Genomic DNA, 19286 nt, shown 5'->3' with positions numbered 1-19286 from the left:
ACAGAACACACATGAAATGAAAGTGTTCCAAATAACGATATAGTATTTATAAAAGGTGTCATTTTGCTTGACTTCTCACTCTATACAACTCTAAGCAACTGACACGCAGGTAAACAGACTTGAGCTGAGAAAACTGTGAGCCGGTGGGGGATGTGATAATAAGCTGCTTTCGCTTTGCTGCTTATCAACACATTTACAGGACAAAAGACACAGACGGAGAGGTGTGAAGGGGTTTAAGGTGGGATGGATCTATGAGTTTTTTCGTAGGCTGTGGTAATTCTAGTGTTAAAGCCGGGACTGTGTTGGGCATTTCTCAATGGCGCCCCCTCCTGGTTACAATACAGACAAAACAAATGAATAACTAAAAAGCTGTTCCCAGCATTAATACATAAAAATCTTAACAAAATTTAAAAATTACAATGATCCAAAACCCATATATGTTGTTAATTAAGATTTAGAACTATTAATTGAGGGAGCAGCTTCATATGGTATTCCAAAGCCTTGACCACCCATAAGCATCCAATATGTCCACAGAATACATAATAATAACTGAGAGCCCTGGATGGTAAATATGAGCTCAACAATTCCCCTAAACGGGAATCATAAAATCTTAAAGTTCACTCAATACTCTACTGGAAGCCAATGCAAGGAAGTCAAGACAGGTGTAATGTGATCCCCACCATTGCAGAACCAACTAGAGGTGGGACAAAAACGATCAAGGGACACCAGCATAAAGAAAACTGCAGTAATCGAGACGTGAAGAGACAAAATTGTGAATACGTTTCTGCAGGTCATAGTGTAACAAAAATGGCTGACCTTAGTAACAGCCGAAATTTGGAAAAAGCGTCTCTTCACCACAGCGTTTATCTGCTTATGACATTTAAGTTCAGTATTGAAACTCGCACTTTACATGAGACTAATATATGAAGTCAGTGGTCCCAGCTGATTTACAGTAATATTAGTAGAGTTGTGCGCTGACTTATGGCGCCATTTGTGTCCGGCTATTTAGCCGCTTGTCACAAAGTGCCCAGGTCATTGCAGTTAAAGCTCTGTGGGTCACCAGTACGTTTACTTTAACTGTTGCTATGGAGTTTCACAGTTGGCTTCCGCATTGTATGTCAAACCTGAAGATCTTCTCGTAACTCCACCTGAGAAACCCAAATGTCAATATCATATTTCACAGACTTGACGGGAGACCCCTCTGGGATTTTATTATGCTAGACAGCGCTATTAGGAATATGACAGCCATGTGTTACCAGTAACAAAACACATGACTTTATTTTGTATCTGAGCCCTTTCGCAAATGACATTCCACGTGTACCTCACGGCCCGAATGCTGGGTAACTGGAGAGTTCCTTTACCTGTGGATGGCTTGTCATGCATGGGTGTCATGTACCCATCCTCGTCCATTTCGCCCCGGAGTCCACGCTCTGCCAGGAATACAGTGGGGTCCGCACTGTACCTCTGGGCATTAGTGTCTTCTGATGGCCGAGGTGGCACCTGTTTCCTCAGCGTACCATTGCAGCGAGTTTCTTCAAACATCTCCAGGGCAGCCCCTTGCACGGTAGGCACCTCTGGGGCAGTGCATGGTGGTACTGGCCTTGCCTGGGGTGGGATTATGTCTTCTGGATGAAATACTCCTTCACGGTATGCAAACTGGTTCTGAGAAGAAAGAAAGGAAGCAAAGAGAGATGAATGAAAAAACGAGAAAGAAGCATCTTGGTTTTCAGGTTCAGTGTGTCTTTTTGGCAAACTGGGGAAGAAAATCGTTCTGTGCGTTCACGTAGAGTGCACTAAACGTGATGTGAGCAGACATCTGTTTAAAACTGTTCTGAGACACAATGTGTCGTCTGAGGATTACTGTGAGGGTCCATAGACCAGAAGATGAATCACAAAATGAAGACCTTGTAGCTCTGCCGCATAAATATCTTGAACCAATGTCTGTCTGATTGATGTGTGCTGTGCGTCACTGCCAAACATTTCTTTACATTCCAGGACTGAGAGTGGGAAGGCACTGATCATCTGCCCTTTGAGGCTGGGATTTCCCCAACAGCCTTCAAGAACTGCTTGCAGTCAATGGCCAAGAGGAGGATGGGTCACCAAATACAAAAGACAAGAGAAAATACATTTGTTGGATGCCCAATTTGAGCGACGAGGATACACTCTTGTTTGGGAACAGAATAAGAAATGTGGTGGACTTTGTCAATGCTGTCAAGAAAAGGATTAATATCTGGTCCACCAATCGTCGAGAATGAGGTATGTGAGGTGGCCAACTAACTGTGTGCCTTTAGTGGGAGAAGGGTGATATCGGGCCTTCTCTCATCTTGTTAGCATTTCACGACCTCCTCAAGATCATTCAGACAACACTTTCGTTGTTTATGCAAATAACTTTCTTCCTTTTCATTTTGTCTTTGAATTCCTAAAGGTTCGAGAGGAGGAAAAAAAACAGAACAACCTAAAATGATTCCCAAGTAAATTATACCAGAAACTTGAGTGTGTAGCCTCCCTAGTCGGAATGGTGGGGGGGTGGAGTGGGATTTGGCAGGGGGTTCCGTCACAACAAGAGATGTCAAAAATATCCAGACCACCAGGAATCAATAGGTATGATGATCATCAGGAGCCGAAAGCAAAACAAAAACTAAAACTCGATCTAAATACTACTATGGTCTACTTAAAGCTAAATAACACTTAAGATTCTCAAGCTGTTTCTAATCACTGAGGAATAACGCACAGTGGCATCTTTGTGATATTTGTACCGTTGCTACCATGAAAGCATCAGTGCCACGAATGAGGTCACCTGACAAATGTGACGAATTTTGAGAAACAAAGAAAAGCGCGATGATAGTGAAAACAACATCCTCATGTCAGAAATGGAGTCCTCATATGACAGAACCACAAGCGTGTTGCTCCTCCTGCTGCCTGGTCTTTCACTCTGTCTAACTGACCGAGTCTTGTAGATAAAGGAAGTGCTGATGGACAGCAGATGACCCCACCGTGCTAAGCATATGGAATTCAAGGCAGAGAGAGAGTAGAGGTTGGATGATGTGGAGATGGTGAATCAGGAAGTGCAACGGATTAGCAAGGAGGAAGTAAATAAAGACAGCAATGAAGAGGATGAAGAATGGAAAGGCCATTGGTCCAGATGACATACCTATGGAATCTTGGAGGTGTTTAGGAGAAATAGCAGTGGAGTTTTTAACCAGATTGTTTAATGGAATCTTGGAAAGTGAGAGGATGCCTGAGGAGTGGAGAAGAAGTGGACTGGTGGGCCGATATTTAAGAATAAGAGGGATGTGCAGGACTGCAGTAACTACAGGGGGATAAAATTGATGAGCCACAGCATGAAGTTATAGGAAAGAGTAGTGGAAGCTCAGTTAAGAAGTGAGGTGATGATTAGTGAGCTGCAGTGTGGTTTCATGCCAAGAAAGAGCAAAACAGATGCAATGTTTGCTCTGAGGATGTTGATGGAGAAGTTTAGAGAAGGCCAGAAGGAGTTGCATGGCGTCTTTGTGGACCTGGAGAAAGCATATGACAGGGTGACTGAGAGGAGCTGTGGTATTGTGTGAGGAAGTCGGGAGTGACAGAGAAGTATGTAAGAGTGGTACAGGATATGTACAACAGTGGTGAGGTCTGCGGTAGGAGTGACGGAGGTGGGATTACATCAGGGATCGGCTCTGAGCCCTTTCTTATTTGCAATGGTGATGGACAGGTTGACAGACGAGATTAGACAGGAGTTCCCCGTGGACTCTGATGTTTGCTGATGACATTGTGATCTGTAGCGAGAGTAGAGAGCAGGTTGAGGAGACCCTGGAGAGGTGGAGATCTGCTCTAGAGAGGAGAGGAATGAAGGCCAGTAAGACCACCAAGACAGAATACATGTGTGTGAATGAAAGGAAGGTCAGTGGAATGGTGAGGATGAGGGAGTAGAGTTGGCGAAGGTGGAGGAGTTTAAATACTTGGGATCAACAGTACAGAGTAATGGGGATTGTGGAAGAGAAGTGAAAAAGAGAGTGCGGGCAGGGTGGAGTGGGTGGAGAAGAGAGTCAGGAGTGATTTGTGACAGATGGGTATCAGCAAGAGTAAAAGGGAAGGTCTACAGGATGGTAGTGACACCAGCTATGTTATATGGGCTGGAGACGGTGGCACAGGAGACAGAGCTGGAGGTGGCAGAGCAAAAGATGCTAAGATTTGCATTGGGAGTGACGAGGATAGACAGGATTAGGTACGAGGACATTAGAGGGTCAACTTGTGAGTGTGTGTGGGTCGGGCCAAGGCTGGGTGCATCCCTGCAATCTCCGCCAAAAAAAGAAATCACTGTCTCATTGACGGTGTGAATCTTTGCGGCACTGGACCACTACTACCTTCAAGAATTTCTGCTATTCCACAGTCTTGGAAAAGTACAGATAAACTAATTACGAGTCCTTAGACAGACGTTCCACCGGAATGCCGAGAGGAGTCCTCTCTTTACTGGCCCCTTTCTCGTTGCAGGATCATGCAGGTTATTGTAAGTTTTCTGAACACTCGGCAAACATTTCATGCAAAGCAAACAGGCCGTAAACTGGGACACTCAAAAGCACTCCGCCTGTGTTAATAGCCGTAAAGAGGCCGAGGGTTAACGTTACCGTGTTGGCCGTGTAACAAATCAGCAGTGTGAAGTCTTCATGCGCAAACATTCAGGGTGACATTTGAGTTTCAGATTTGCGGCAATTCGTGTTATGGACAGGTCGGTGCTTTGAGCCTCACCATCACAAACACCAAAGGCAAAGAATACTTACTCCAGACATTGGGGTGTAGGCGGGTGGAGGGCTGTGTCCATTTTGACTCTGTTTGAAAAGATGGAATGATAAGTCATGAAGCAAGAGAAGAAAAAAATACTCAAGTGAAGGTTTTAGCAAAGGTGGTAAGGCAGACAGTAAAGATCACCAGGCAGCGAGAGCTCGCGTTTCTTTAATGTTTCTAATCAGCTTGCAGAAATGAACTGCATGGTTCTGCGATCGATCCTTCTCGTCTTAACGTAACACAAAGAACATAAGAACAATTTGGATGAGTGCAGGCCAGTCGGCTTAGTATAACTTTGCAGTTCTCCTTCCCTGAACTTTTGTAAAACAGTGAGAGCTGAAGGACTCAACCATAAATACGACCTGTCATGTGACCCAAAACTCAAAAAAGGGCTTTAATAGGAAAACCAGGCCACGAGGTTTGACACGAGGCCTATAGGCCTGGGCCAAGACAGGCGGGGAGAGGAAAACCAGTAAACCTCTGGTTTCAATGACAAACAAACAAAAAAAATAATTAAATGTTATTAACAAACAAGATTTCAAAAATAGTTGTAGGAAAGCCCTCTGAACAAGGAGACAAAAACCAAAAAGCAATAAAAAAAAAACCAAACCAAGTCTATGATCCACCGTACGAAGCACAAAAACAGATCTGACTTATATAGTAAAGATTAATAAGAAAAATGATCTCTCAAACTTAGAAAGTTAATGAAACTCGTAGTAGTATCTACTTGGAATAGAATACAGGGTGGTCCACATCTAACTATGCAGATCCAGATCGTCTGGATGACTTTGATTTATGCGAGACTGTTTCTTGTTGTTTGGATGAGAGGAGCAGGTCAGCATTTTCATCCACGTACTTTCTGTAGGACTATTTTTCCAGCTGAACCAGGTTCACAAACATTATCCACTATCTGGATTTTTATGTGCTTTTCGTACTTTCTGTGTGTCTTATTGAGTTCGTGTTCAGTGTGGGGTCGAGGGAGGGTTTGCATTGTCTATTAACTTTGTGCTGCACCTTTTTCTTTTTATTAGTACTTTCCACCGGACACTTTTGGTGTTGAATGTTATGTCGGGGTTGGTTGGGGTATGATATATATATATATTGTTTGGAGTTTGTTCATTTCTTTCTTTATCAATATATACTCACTTTATTATTTGACATGCGGTTTGTTTATTCGGCTTATTTTTTATCATCAATTGGGGGAAGTTTATTTGGAAGAAGTACGGCTTGTTGGGCCTAACGTCCTCAACTGGCCAGGCCACAAGTGTAGCTGCCAGTTTGGGAGAGCAAGTCAGCCATTAAATTGATATTTTTCTATCTGTGTTATCCTGCCTACTATACTAAAATTCCTATCTATCTATCTATTCCTGCCGACTACACTAAAATTATCTATCTGTCATATAGTGCATTTCACATCTATTATATAGTGCCTTTCATATCTAACAATCTATCTATCTTATCCTGCCAACTACGCTAAAATTAATATCTATCTATTTATTATTATATAGTGAATTTCACATCTATCTATCTATCTATCTATCTATCTATCTATCTATCTATCAGCGTCTTTCATATCTATCTATCTATTTTTCTTTAGTGCCTTTTCTGTCTGTCTGTAGATCCTCCCATGATTCACTGCTCATCAATCTGCCTAATAGCGTGGCAGTACAGTAGGGGTATCCATATTGCTGTTTAGCTATGAAGGACGCGGTCTAATCGGCGGATGTACAGATCCATACAGAGACCGACTGACTTATATGATAAAATATGATAGGCGCTTAATAAGAGAATGATAGGTTTGTGTATAAAACAGAAAGATGGCGGACGTGTAAATTGAATTTAAACACAAACCGTGCTGTCGGCTGGCTGTGTGTGGCTCTCCATTTAGCAGGCCCAGCACACCCGCGTGTCACGGATTTTCGTTCTTACTGTAGCCCAGGTGTTTGCTCTGTAATCTTGTAAGACCACCAGAAACAGGTGAGCACTGGAGAAGGCACGCAGCCCCTCTAATTATTAGCTGCCCTCCTCATCTGTGTGCCACAACCAGAGCTCAACACAAAGCCCGTTCCTGCTCTAATTGCAGACTGAAGACTAACAACTGCACGCCATTACAAAGACAAGCCGTAAATCGGCGGCTCAGGGTTGTCTTTTGTGGTACTTTGGGTTTTTTGTTTTTTTTTTCCACTTTACAAATTAAATTACCAACACACCTATTTGTAGTCCTAAAAAGTTTAAACTTCATTTCCATTATCATTTGATTTTTGCATTTGTTTCTTTCAAATAACAATGTCAAATGAGTACATTGTACAACTTTGTTTGTCTGACTTTTTACATTTCCATGGAAAAGGGACTCGGCTACCGGATCAAAATCCCAAGAGGCAGGAACACCTTGTAAAAAAACAATATTTGAATAAAACACCTCGTAAAGTGCAGCTCTCATTAATAATCATTAAAAAAGAGTCGCCCTCCGTGGGTGCCCCTGGAAGTCAGCACTTTGAAAGGTGAAAGCAAGTGGGCCACACGTCCCTGCTGTGTTTAGGCAAACGAGAGTCGAGATGCTGCGGCCCACTCATTTGTCATGAAGCCTAATTCACTTCTTCACGTACATTTTTTTATTTTTGCTTTTTTAGGTTCCAGGACTTAACCGATTGACTGCTCAGAGTCCTCAGGCGTCTCCAAAGCCCACTCATCCATTTGCCCGTTTTTCAAGCCTTGTGTCATCCTTTGGGTTTTTCTACGGAGGGCTGCAGCAATGGCTGTCCATGAGGTAAAGTGGGCAGCACAAAAAGAAATCAAACAAACACCCGTGAAGAAGACCACCAATCAAAGAGAAACGAGGAGGCCTTTTCACAATTAATAAGAATAAAACGTATTCTACTTAAAGAAAATGTTTGTGTTAGTGAGCCGTCTCGCTCTGCTGGTGACGTCCCTGGCACGAGGTTGGTTAACATCATGGCGTATCACAGTAGCGGCGCATATATTAGGGTGGGCCTAAATTTGTCATGGATGGGCCCGAGGTTATTTTATTACTGTTAAATCTATTTTCATTTAAAATTGTACAAGTCTAGTTATACTCACATAAATGGCGTTTTTACTCGCACGTCTAGTTTGAACGGCTTTTGTTGACATTTAACTCCAGTTACAAATGGTGAAGATGAGTGGGCTGCTTCTCTTTCATTGACATGCCAGCCCCCACACATCCAGTGGAGTGCAGAGTTTCAGCCTCCCTTCCTACTTCCGTTGACCTCAAGCCAAGTCGAGTCAAGTTAAGTTGGGGAGCCTGCACTGGTACAGCGCGTTGCCACACCCACCACATGACAAAACAGCTTGGGGTCCTAGTTGGCAAACACCCAGGGAGACATGCGGTCCCATCCATGGAAATCACCGTCTATCTGCCGCTGCCAGGGCGTCCCCTTGGCCTGGTCCAGCCACTCAGGTCCTCAACAATAAGGATCCTTTCAGCTGGATCACCCTCGGGTAATGGCGCCACATGGCCGTAGTGCTGTAACTGATGCTCCCTCACAACGCAGGTCATGTGCCTCATTCGGGACTCCATGAAAAACACAAAGTCAAACCATTGACCCCCTTGAATTGTCCAAGTGAAGGATCCTAAGACCCACACCTGGTTATAGAAGGTCCTACAGTTAAGCAAACATCTGCTCAAAGAAAGACCTTAAAGACAGGGCCGAGGATGAAAGGCTCACTATGAAGCGGGTGGTCTCCATTACCAGGACGGGAGTGCAGAATTTCAACCTCACTTCCTGCTTCCACAGACCCCCAAGTGCCGTTTAACCGTCCGAGTGAAGCTCCTGCACTGGAGTGGAGAATCCTGAGGTGTCAGATCTTTTCCTGGCCACGCGCGCACATAAACAAGACGACATGCGGGAACACGGGAAGCAAACAGCGAGCTGATCCAATTATCCTTCATCAAACAGCGCTGGCGATTTAGTGAAGACACAGCTATTTAAAAGCAATGCCAGTGGTAATGAAATCCGGGCCCCGGAGGAAGGCGCTCACAGAGCCGTGCCCTTTCCGCCATTCGCTTTGTAACAGAAAGTCTGGAAACGGACAACGAAAGCTGAGAGCGCGCCGTTCAAGACGATTCACTGAGGACGAGCTCAGCTTTTAACTACCTTGAAGAGCTCTGCTGGCCAGATGATGGCGGCTGCTTCCTGCGGTGATACTGTAAGTCAGGGGTCTCCTGGAGGGCTGCCGGTGTTCATCATTGCTGTTAACTGAGCAGACGTTAACTGAGCAGACGTTGTCGCCTCGATTATTAATTCATTTACAGCACATCCACAAAGTACAAAGACCCCCCTTCACTTTTTGCTAAAATCATTTCAATTCATCTTTTCCCTCATCGAGCAACGCTGAAAAGCGCAGATTGACTAAGCAACAAGAAAAAAAAAAAAGGACTTTAGGACATTTTGCAAATTTAATAAAAATAGCAGTCTAATCTGTCACATTCACACACGCATTGAGACCCTTTGCTTTGGCTCGGGTGCATCTCCTTCTTTTGGTGATCGCCGAGATGTTTCTACACCTTGGTTGAGGTTCGCCTGTGGTCAACTCAGAAAGGAGCCCACGCCATGAGCTCAGAGACTGGGCAGTGCCAAGGCAGCACAAACAGCTCGGCACCACTTGAGGTTTCCAAGAGCGCAGTAGCCTCCAGAACTGTTGGGGGGAATACGTTTGGGTCAACAGCAACTCATCCCACCTCGAGCTGAGCAGCGCAAGGTGAACAAGAATATGATGGTCACTCTGGCCGAGCTCCAGAGAACCTATTTGGAAATGGTAGAAAATTCCTGAAGGAGAACCAACACTGCAGTGATCCACTAATCTGGGATTTAGGGCCGGATGACGAAGGAAAGCCTGCTTGGCGTTTGCAAGAAGACACCTAAAGGATTCTCAGACTTTGAGAAACAAGATTCTCTGCTCTGATGATGCCAAGACTGAACTGTCAGGCCTCAATGTGGAGGAAATCGGGCCCTGATCATCACCTGAACAGTACCATCCCAACGGCGAAGCATGATGGTGGTAACATCAGGGACAAGGAGACGAGTTGAGGCCGAGGGAAAGCTGAACAGAGCTGAAAACCTGTGCCAGAGTGCTCAGGACCTCAGACTGGGCTGCACTGTCACCGTCTAACAAGAACACAAAGCAAAGACGACACAGCGGGGGGGCCACGGGACAACTCTGTCAATCTCGTTGGGTGGTCCAGCCAGAGCCCAGACTTGAATGCAATCAAACATCTCTGGAGAGACCTGAGAACTGCTGCCCATCGATGGTCTGACAGAGAAGAATGGCAGAAAATCACCACGGCCAAGTGTGCCAAGCTCTTCGTGTCAGACCCACCAAGGGCAAATGGGCATCAACACAAAGTACTGAGGGCAGGGAAATAAAATCACCGAATGTGTGCCAAGCTCGTCATGTCAGACCCACGAAGACGACAGGGTCTGATTATTTCAGTCAAAGTGGTATTTTGTTTGTTTATTATTTGTAGTAAATTTTCAAAAAATGTCTTAAATCCCAAATCTTCACTTTTGTCTTTCTGGAGTATTGAGTGGTGCTTGAATTGAAATGATCTTAGCACAAAGCTGCAACAGAACCAAATGGGAAACACGTCAAGGCGACCGTCCGATGACTTTGTGAAGGAAGGCCTTGTGATTTTTCAGATTCTGGATTTGCTTTCCTTAACCGGCTGCCAGTTAACAATAAGCACTCTGCCGCCCGAGCCACGTTGGTGACGCACTCGGAAAACGCAAATAAACAAAATTAGCAACAGAAGACGTGTTGGACTTCGAGGGCCCTTCTTGCTATTAATCCTACATGTGATGTCATTAATTATACAAACGTTTTTCCATTAGCAACAGGAACTGGTTACTAATTAAGAAACAGACGGGCTGAAAAGCAGCAGCCACGTGGCCCTCGACGATGAGAGTTTGAGACGCCCTCCCGTACGTTAGTGTGTGAAACGGCCATTCCTCATGTCCTCTAGAATAAATCTGGATTTCGTTGAGTCATTTCTCAGAAAAGAAAATGTGTGACGGTGTGGTGTCAGCAGTGCTACTCAACCACCGGGTTGGCTCGCTGGCTGCCATCACTGGTGGGTCGCTCACTGGGTCTCGCCGTGGGTCACTTCATCGCTATATTTCCACTCCCAGCACCGACGATTGATTAAGCCCCCCCATGTCTTTTTGTACCCTGATGACCAGAACTGCACACAGCACTCCAGATGGGGTCTCACCAGTGCATTCTACAGTCTGAGCAGAACGTCCCTCGACTTAAAGGAAGGAGGTGGAAGAAGAGGAGGTGAAGGTAGACGAACATAAAGGATTGGGTTCAACAGTCCAAAACAACGAAGAGTGCGGGCTGGATGGAGACGAGTGGCAGGAGTGATTTGTGACAAAAGAGTACCTGCAAGGCGGAGGTCTATGGTGCGAGCAGCTGTGTTGTATGGTTTGGAGATGATGGCCCTGACGGGTGGCAGAGCAGGAATTTTCGCTCAGAGTAACGAGCGCAGGCAGGATTAGGAATGAAGATATTCGAGGGGACAACACGGGTACGACAGTTTGGTGACCGAGTGACAGAAGCCAGATTGAGTCTTGAGGGTTGGGCACGTGCAGAACGCACATGAGGGGCACATCGGGAAAAGAACGTTGAGGATGGAAACGCCAGGCAAGAGGAAGGCCAGAGAGGAGGTTTACGGATGTGGCAGGAAATGATGTCAAAGACAGGGAGAGATGGAGACAGATGGGTGGTCCGCTGTGGTGAAGAAGAATAATCTTAGGGAGTTGTAATCTCATCTGACATCGCCACTCAATGTCACTTACTCGGGCTAAAAGCGACTCAATTCCAAAACATTTCAAATGAGCGTCAGCGAGCAGCCCATCTCCAACACGATGCACTCGGACATACATCCTGAGTGCGGCCCGCAAGTGCAAAATGAATAAAAGCAAACGCTTGAGACAGATGCGGCTCGGACCACCTTGAACGGCACACGTTGCTCTGCTAATTAGTAAAACTGTTTTCAGCGAAGGCCATCTGTGAATTTGTCAATTCATGCTGGCAAGGAGACAAATCAAAATGAAACATTGTAGCGTCAGGGCCATCTCTCATTGTAGGGCACAAGAGGGGCAATCGGACAGGTGGGAGCGAGACGTGGAGGGGTTTAAGGAGAAAACGGTGGGTGGGCTTGATATCGAGAGGGATGTCTGGGTACTTATTCACTGTCTGGGACGCTCTCTCGGGAGAAGTTCATGCATCTGGCTGGTTAGGGTGGTCTGCATTGGCTCTGTGTAACTCTGGTAGCTCGAACCCGGGGCCGTCGATGGTCATAACTGAGGATGAGCCAGACAGACAGTGATGTTGCAAGATGAAAGTGCTATTATTACAAAAAACAAAAGAGTTCAAAGAGTGCGGCTGCGATTGGCTCCAGCAGTCCCCCGTGACCCTGTAGTTGGGATATAGCGGGTTGGATAGTGGATGGATGAATGTAAAGAAATCAATAATTCATAAAAGCAGTGACTAGTTGTGGAAGTTAACATCATAAATAGAATGAATATTTCCAATAAACATGAGGTGAGGTCTTCTTTTAAAAAGATGGGCCCCAGTACTTCTTTCTAAGACCTGCCGGCTCCTCGGCTTATCCTTTCAGGGTATTTGCAGCAGGAGGAGATACCCGCCGACGGGCACAGTCGACCACTAAAACGTGGCTGGGGTCTCCCATCGCCAGACCTTCAGTGTCCATGGGGCACCAGGCCGAGCCGCACACACGTCCTCCTCCTCCTCCACATGACGGGCCGCTCTTACTCCCCAGCGTCGCTCAGTAGGAGTGCCCTGTTCTCGCTGGCCACACACTCCTCACTCCTGACCACCGGCCCCCATTTCTCCCGTCTCTCGCTCGCCTTCTTTAACCGCCACTCTCTGTTGTTCTCTCTATTGCACACCACCCGCACTTCAGAAGAGGTCGTCCACCTGAAGCTCAGCATGTCCAGGCCTGGCAGACCATCCAGGAAAAGCTTGGGTTGCTGTTGGAAGAGGAGTTGGTGATGCCAGCGGGGGTGCCTATTACCCTGTGCTCTGTGTGAGGATCCCAAAGCCCCGGTGCAGTGACAGGGACACCGTGCTGTAAAAATGGCAACGTCATTCGAATGAAACGGAAAATCGAAGTCTTGACTCTGTCGTCATAAAAGATCCCTGGGGGTATCCTGACGTCTTGGCTAAACTGGCCACCATGGCCTGGTCATTCAGAAAGCATTTGATGAGGTGCCACATGAGAGGTTGGGCATCAAATTAAAAGAAGTGGCAGTTAAGGGTGATGTCTGTAGATGGGTGCAGAATTGGCTCAGACACAGGAAGCAGAGGGTGATGGTGAGAGGAACCTCATTAGAAATGGGTGACGTTAAGAGCGGTGACCAGCAGGGGTCAGTGCTAGGGCTGCTGCTATTTTTAATATATATAAATGATTTAGATAGGAATATAAGTAACAAGCTGGTGAAGTTTGCAGATGATACCAAGATAGGTGGATTAGCAGATAATTTGGAATCCGTTATATCATCACAGAAGGACTTGGATAGCAGACAGGCTTGGGCAGATTTGTGGCAGATGAAATTTAATGTCAGTAAATGTAAAGAATTACACATAGGAAGTAAAAATATTAGGTTTGAATACACAATAGGTGGCCAGAAAATCAAAAGTATGCCTTATAAGAAAGATTTAGGAGTCGTAGTGGACTCTAAGCTATCGACCTCCAGGCAGTGTTGAGAAGCCATGAAGAAGGCTAACAGAATGTCAGGTTATATAGCGCCTTGAGGTGTGGAGTACAAATCACAGGAGGTCCTGCTCTAATTCCGGCCCCCTAATCATCCTGTCTCTGATTGGCTAACTCTCTCTCACCGCTTCACCACCTAACAGCGAGTGTACTTGGTATAAAAAAGGCTACCATCGCATCATCCAGTTGGTACTCCACCTTATTGGTGGTTGAAGTGGTGCCCCCCCGCTTCGCTATGTAAAAGTGCTTTGAGAAGTAAGAAAAACATTATATAAATGTAAAGAATTATTAATATTATATTCCTGCCTGAAACTCTCTCACAATTCACAGTCACCTCCTGAAAACTGGGCCAGAAGTCCTAATAGTTTCCATCGCGGCATAGAGAATGGCAGGCACGTTTTAAATGGCCTTTGTAAAACCAAAAGAGCGGCGTAATGAAATGAAAATCTGCACCTCTTTTATGGGATTACACAGGCTGGTGTAACGGGGGGCTTACGCAAAACATTAGAAGGCTTAGCTCAATGACGGGCCCCCCTTCGGAGCAGCCGTGGATAAACTTGGTGAGTCATCTGGTGGCACGGTGGGCTTAAGTGCTGGCAATGGACGGGAACACGGAGATCAAGAACAACAGGCCGACAGGGATGCCTCTTAATGGGAATCTGCCCTTGTGTACAACACAGACAGAGATGTGAAAACACACACACACACACGTGTGTGGCACAGCGTATCTCTCTGCCCGCGCGTGTGTGTGTATGTGTATGAGACGCACCTAATCCAAAGTCAGGTGTCTAGAGAGTGGATTCAGCAGCAGCACATTAACACTTAAGTTCACTGGGTTAACCAAACATGGGCGTCTTTAGGGAGTGGGACGAAAACCCTGAGATGAAGCCAAGAAAACACAACGCAAAAAAAAAAAACCACGGACAACCTCCAGCTGACAGCGACTGGGCCGCGATCCAAAAGCCAGAACCGATGCCACTGCGTCAGTGTGCCACCCTGTATATGCCAGGGTCCCATCATAACAAGTGTCTGTAAGGCAGTCACCAAGATGAAGGGCCTCTTCTCTGTATGGAGGTCAGAGAGACTGAGGAGGACCCTCTTCAAACGGCCCACGACCGCGCCCAAAGCGACACGACGCCCCTTATTATCAAATCTGTTACTGACATCTGGTGAAAGTCATTAGCACTAAAACATAAGTAACATGACAGTTAGAATTTGTTACTAACCCTCACCTCTTCTGTTTCTCTTCTCGGTACTCAAATTAGGCACTTGGTGCCACAGCCCACCTGCCAGGTTGTTTTGCCTGCCTAAGGTAAAGTCATCCCTGATGGAGGATCGCAGGAATCGTGGGAAAGAGGGGTCCTTTCATCGGATTGGCTGGCTCAGCACTGGAATGGCCAAACGGGGGCGGCAGCTTGATGGATGAGGTCTCCAGGATTCTGAACAAATCCAAATCCTATTATGTGATATCATCTACTGTTAAATCCTGCTCCGTACTTGTAAAATTTTTATTTTTGTACTGTATTGAGGATTTGTTCTACATATTGTATTGTATTGTATTGTATTGTATTGACCCCCTTTTTCTTTTTGACTTCCACTGCACGCCCAACATACCTGTAAAAGGGGTCTTTCTTTCAACTGCCTTTCTGGAGGTTTCTTCCATTTTTTCCCTACAAGGGTTTTTTTTGGGAGTTGTTCCTTGTCTTCTTATAGAGTCAAGGCTGGGGGGCTGTCAAGAGGCAGGGCTTGTTAAAGCCCATTGCGGCACTCCTTGTGTGATTTTGGGCTATACAAAAATAAATTGTATTGTATTGTGAAAATGTCAGGTCAGTAGAAATATATTTACTGAGACAAACGTTGACGTGCTCAGGACTTGTTTTCCCTGCCATATACACACGATACGTCACTTGACGCATCTTGAACAAAGGTTTTTCTACTAAATATTAAATACGTTTCAGGAAGCGTGCTCGATACTTATTCCCCGTGTCATTCCACTTTATCACACAGAACTCATGGAATTGTTTGTTTTGATTTCTTTGTATGTGTGGATTACTTGGGTTGCTTATATTAATTCCAAAATAACCGCGCGTGTTAAAGAAGTTATGAAAAAGAAAAGGAAACATTTTAAAAATAATGTAACATGATTGTCAACGTAATGGGGGACCGGGGACGGCCCTGGTGCGTCTCTGCCATGAAATAAATCCTCTGTTAACGGAAATAACGAACGAAACTGCAAAAAGGAGAGGTCAGTTCCCAAAGTTCCTTACGGCATAATGTGTGAGAACCGCCAAAACGAAGATGCTATTTTCGAAAGTTCGTTACGGGGTGCGGTGCAAAATGAAACCGACTTAACGTTTGTAAGTCCAGTGTAAAGGATGAGTGTGGGAAATTTGCGCTTCCTACGTATATTGGAAGTCGCAGAAATAGTCAGGAGGGGTGTCTCCCATCTATATACAGTGATCCCCCGCCTATCGCGGAAGTTACGTTCCAGACCCATCAGCGATAGGTGAAAATCCACGATATAGAAAGACCATATAAATAAACATTTTTTTTTTATAGTTTAAGCCTTAAAATACCCCTGCCACACACTTTAAACACATATGATATGTAAATGTCGGGCTAAGGATATGAGTAACATAATAATAATAATTCATTCAAGCCATAATGGTGAGTGACTTCTGCATAACACTTTCCTTCCCGAAGCATATCCAGGAGTTTTACCTTCTCCTGAATCGTCAAGGTCTTCTCTGGCGCTTAAGCTCGCTACTACCAGAAGGCTTAGAAGGTGCAGGACGCAAAACAAAAAGTGTGCAAAACGTTTGCTCACAACAATCAGACCACAAGCAGGGTACACGATATGCAGAGAACTGAGATGTGTCGGGGTTCCACAGCTCACTGTTCTTGCAAGATTACACCATGTTAGCAACAGCCAATCAGAGCCCAAGAGAATGAATATCCTGCCTGATTGGTCGAGTCTCCTCTTTCAGCCAATAACGGGCCTTGTAAGAAATCATCTGGGTACTGTAACGCGAAACTCTTCGTCTACCGTATTCTACAATGTGCGTATATTTAATGATTTACTGTATTGCTTAAATGTTAGATATGTTCCACAGAAAAATCTGCGATAAAGCGGGGGATCACTGTATACAGTTTAATGGCTACACCTGTTTCCCCCCCTTGGGTGTTGCAATAGGACATGAAACATACCTAACTACACTGCAGTTAGGGTTAGGGTTAGGGAATAAGCAGGCAAAATGGGAGAATTAGTGATGAGCCAGTGAGGGCTTTGCCTTTTATATGTAGAGATTATTTTTTACATATCGTAATGAACCACATGTGTGCAGTGCTGGTTCAGGAGCCAATCAGGGCACACACATTTCGGCAGGATGTTGGGTGGCATTGCCCGAGACTGGTAGAGGTTGTTTTACAGGCTTTGGGTATGGACACTTACAGATACGCTTCATGCTTAGGGCTAAAGTGGCACACCCTTGATGGTGGTAATGAAAGAATTCCTGGCATCCTCACCGTTTGTGGTTCGCAAGTGACGCTGGTCTTTCTAAATAAACTCTGAGTGCTGATATGTGTTGTTGTCGCGTGAGCAGTTCACTCACGCCAACTCAGACGAAGCAGGTGACATATCGATATTTTCAGAGCAGCGTATTAATCGTCTTTTTGGAGTTTAGCAGCTAAGCCTTTTCCTTGCATATTGGATTGTGTCTGATTCTGCGTGACCAACAAAATTTGATTTGGGCGGCAGCTTTAACAACAGGAGCACAGCCATCTTCGATCGGCCCAGCGGTGTTTGCTCGAGAACTGACACTACTGAAAACAACAAATCAATCAATCAATCAATCAATGAGTTCATTTGAGAAAATTGACCCATATCAATCGAGCGAATGACGGTGGAGCCTGGAGCAGGGCATCTTACAGGATGGCTTTTCAAATGTGGTCATCACAGAAACTTACCACAATTGAGTCCTCAGTCTACAAGAATGATGGAAAAAATGGATCGACTATGGAAAGGATTGGGAATTTCAAAACGACAATCTAAACGTACATTAAGTTGCTTCCCTGTTCACACTCGGCACTCCTGTACAAAATCCAAATCTGAATCCAGTCAAAGAAATTCACTGTGGCACGACTGCACCGCAGCCTCACTGCATATCTAAAATGGAGGCATGCAGGGCAGCAGGGGATGTTAGGGTGATGACGGGATAAACAGCAGAAAGAGAAAAGCGTTTAACTGCGGCAGAACACCTAAACAGCCACCTACCCGATTTGAGTCCATTCTCGGCCTCGAGGTGTAGACTGGAGGAGGAATGTTGAAGGCCTGAGGTACCAGGTACTCCTCGGCATCCATGACATCTTCGAGGCCTTCTTCATCCAAGAGGCTCTGGAAGAACTTGCTGTCATTGGGGCTTGGCAGTTTCATGCGGTCATCACCCTGAAACAGAGTCCACAGTTAGAACTGGATGGCTTTGGTGACCAGAATGAGAAGGGCACCCCAACAACTCCCCTGTCCCACAAGCAAATCCAAATGGGTGTTGCACTCCCTAGAACAGGGGTCCTCAAATCACGGCCCTGGTGGGCCACAGTGGCTGCAGGTTTTTGTTCCAACCTAATGGCTTAATAAGAAGCCCTTATTGCTTCACTTTAGTGCTCTCGCTCGTTGAGATTGTGAACCCTCATCACTTATTCTAGTCTTAAACAGCTCTATTCTTGGTTTTTATTTGCTTCTAATTAGCATTAACATGCAAATGACAAATGAGAGTAGCATTTCTCCATTTACACCTCTGTGTGTATTTATCCTGCACTATTGGGTTTGATTAAATACTTGGAAGGAAAGTGAAATGAAAAAAGTGAAGGACTGAGAAGTACTCCTCCATTTTAGACTTCAAATCATTTAGGTGATATCCTTAGAAAGGGGAACAAAATCTAAGATTTAATATGGCAGAGTTAAAGCAACTAACAAGCCATGAAATTAAATTATTGGCAAGAATTACTTTCTAACTAAGCAACTGGGTTAGAACAAAAACCTGCAGCCACTGCGGCCCTCCAGGACTGGGATTGAGGACCCCTGATCTAGAAGAAGAAAGAGGATGCTGCATTTATAAAGCGCATTTCAAGACACTCTGCTTGGGGGCAGAAGGGCACTTCAACTACCACCAGTGTGCAGATTGTGTGAAGGTTCCTTATTCTAACTTTGCCTTATTAATATGCCATGTATCAAGCCTGTAATATTTCATTGTTTGCTATTTATTGTCCTTCTGTGGTGATCCCCGTCGCTGAGATTTCCACTCGTTAAGACGCAGCTACTCGGGTCTAAGAAGCGGATACAGGAAGTTGTGCTGATTACGAGAATCAAGTGTGACGTGCGATTAAGTTGGTTTGTCTACCAGTTTTGTATTCCTAAACTGAAGTATATTGAAAAATGTGCCTTTAAAATACAAAGCTGGCATGATGTTTGGCGTGTGTGTCTTCATTTGGGTGCCTGGTTTTGACCGTTTACATTACCGGTCATTTCTCAGTCCTCTTTGCTCAGGCTAGACACGATGAAGTCGAGACACGAACAGCCGCTAGTCAGACATCAAAAGGCGCACTGTCACCACAGCTACAGTAGCATGAAACTGGTAATGATTTGTCCGTCAAAGCCCAAGTGACCACGAGTGCGCACACTGAAGTTCGAGGGTCGAATCTTAAAACCAAATAACTGAAGTTCAAAACTGTGGCCAAA

General features: G+C 45.2%; 1 protein-coding gene across 6 annotated transcripts in view; it reads right to left on the bottom strand.

Annotated features, from left to right (window-relative positions):
* The window catches only part of LOC120530767 (receptor tyrosine-protein kinase erbB-4-like), a 799040-nt gene that overhangs the window by 8410 nt on the left and 771344 nt on the right, over positions 1 to 19286 (bottom strand). For 3 of the 6 annotated variants that reach the window (XM_039755347.1, XM_039755351.1, XM_039755348.1), the window contains 3 exons: positions 17826 to 17996; positions 4776 to 4823; positions 1362 to 1662 (listed from right to left, as the gene is read on the bottom strand). In XM_039755347.1, the coding sequence (XP_039611281.1) occupies positions 1362 to 1662; positions 4776 to 4823; positions 17826 to 17996 (520 nt within the window). The remainder of the gene's footprint in view (positions 1 to 1361; positions 1663 to 4775; positions 4824 to 17825; positions 17997 to 19286) is intronic. The other 3 variants (XM_039755350.1, XM_039755353.1, XM_039755352.1) reach the window with 1 other exon arrangement.

The sequence above is a fragment of the Polypterus senegalus genome, chromosome 6 (genome assembly GCF_016835505.1).
Source record: "Polypterus senegalus isolate Bchr_013 chromosome 6, ASM1683550v1, whole genome shotgun sequence".
NCBI classification, from domain to species: Eukaryota; Metazoa; Chordata; class Cladistia; order Polypteriformes; family Polypteridae; genus Polypterus; species Polypterus senegalus.
Note: the sequence above shows the minus strand (reverse complement) of the source record. Positions and strands in the feature narration are given on the sequence as shown.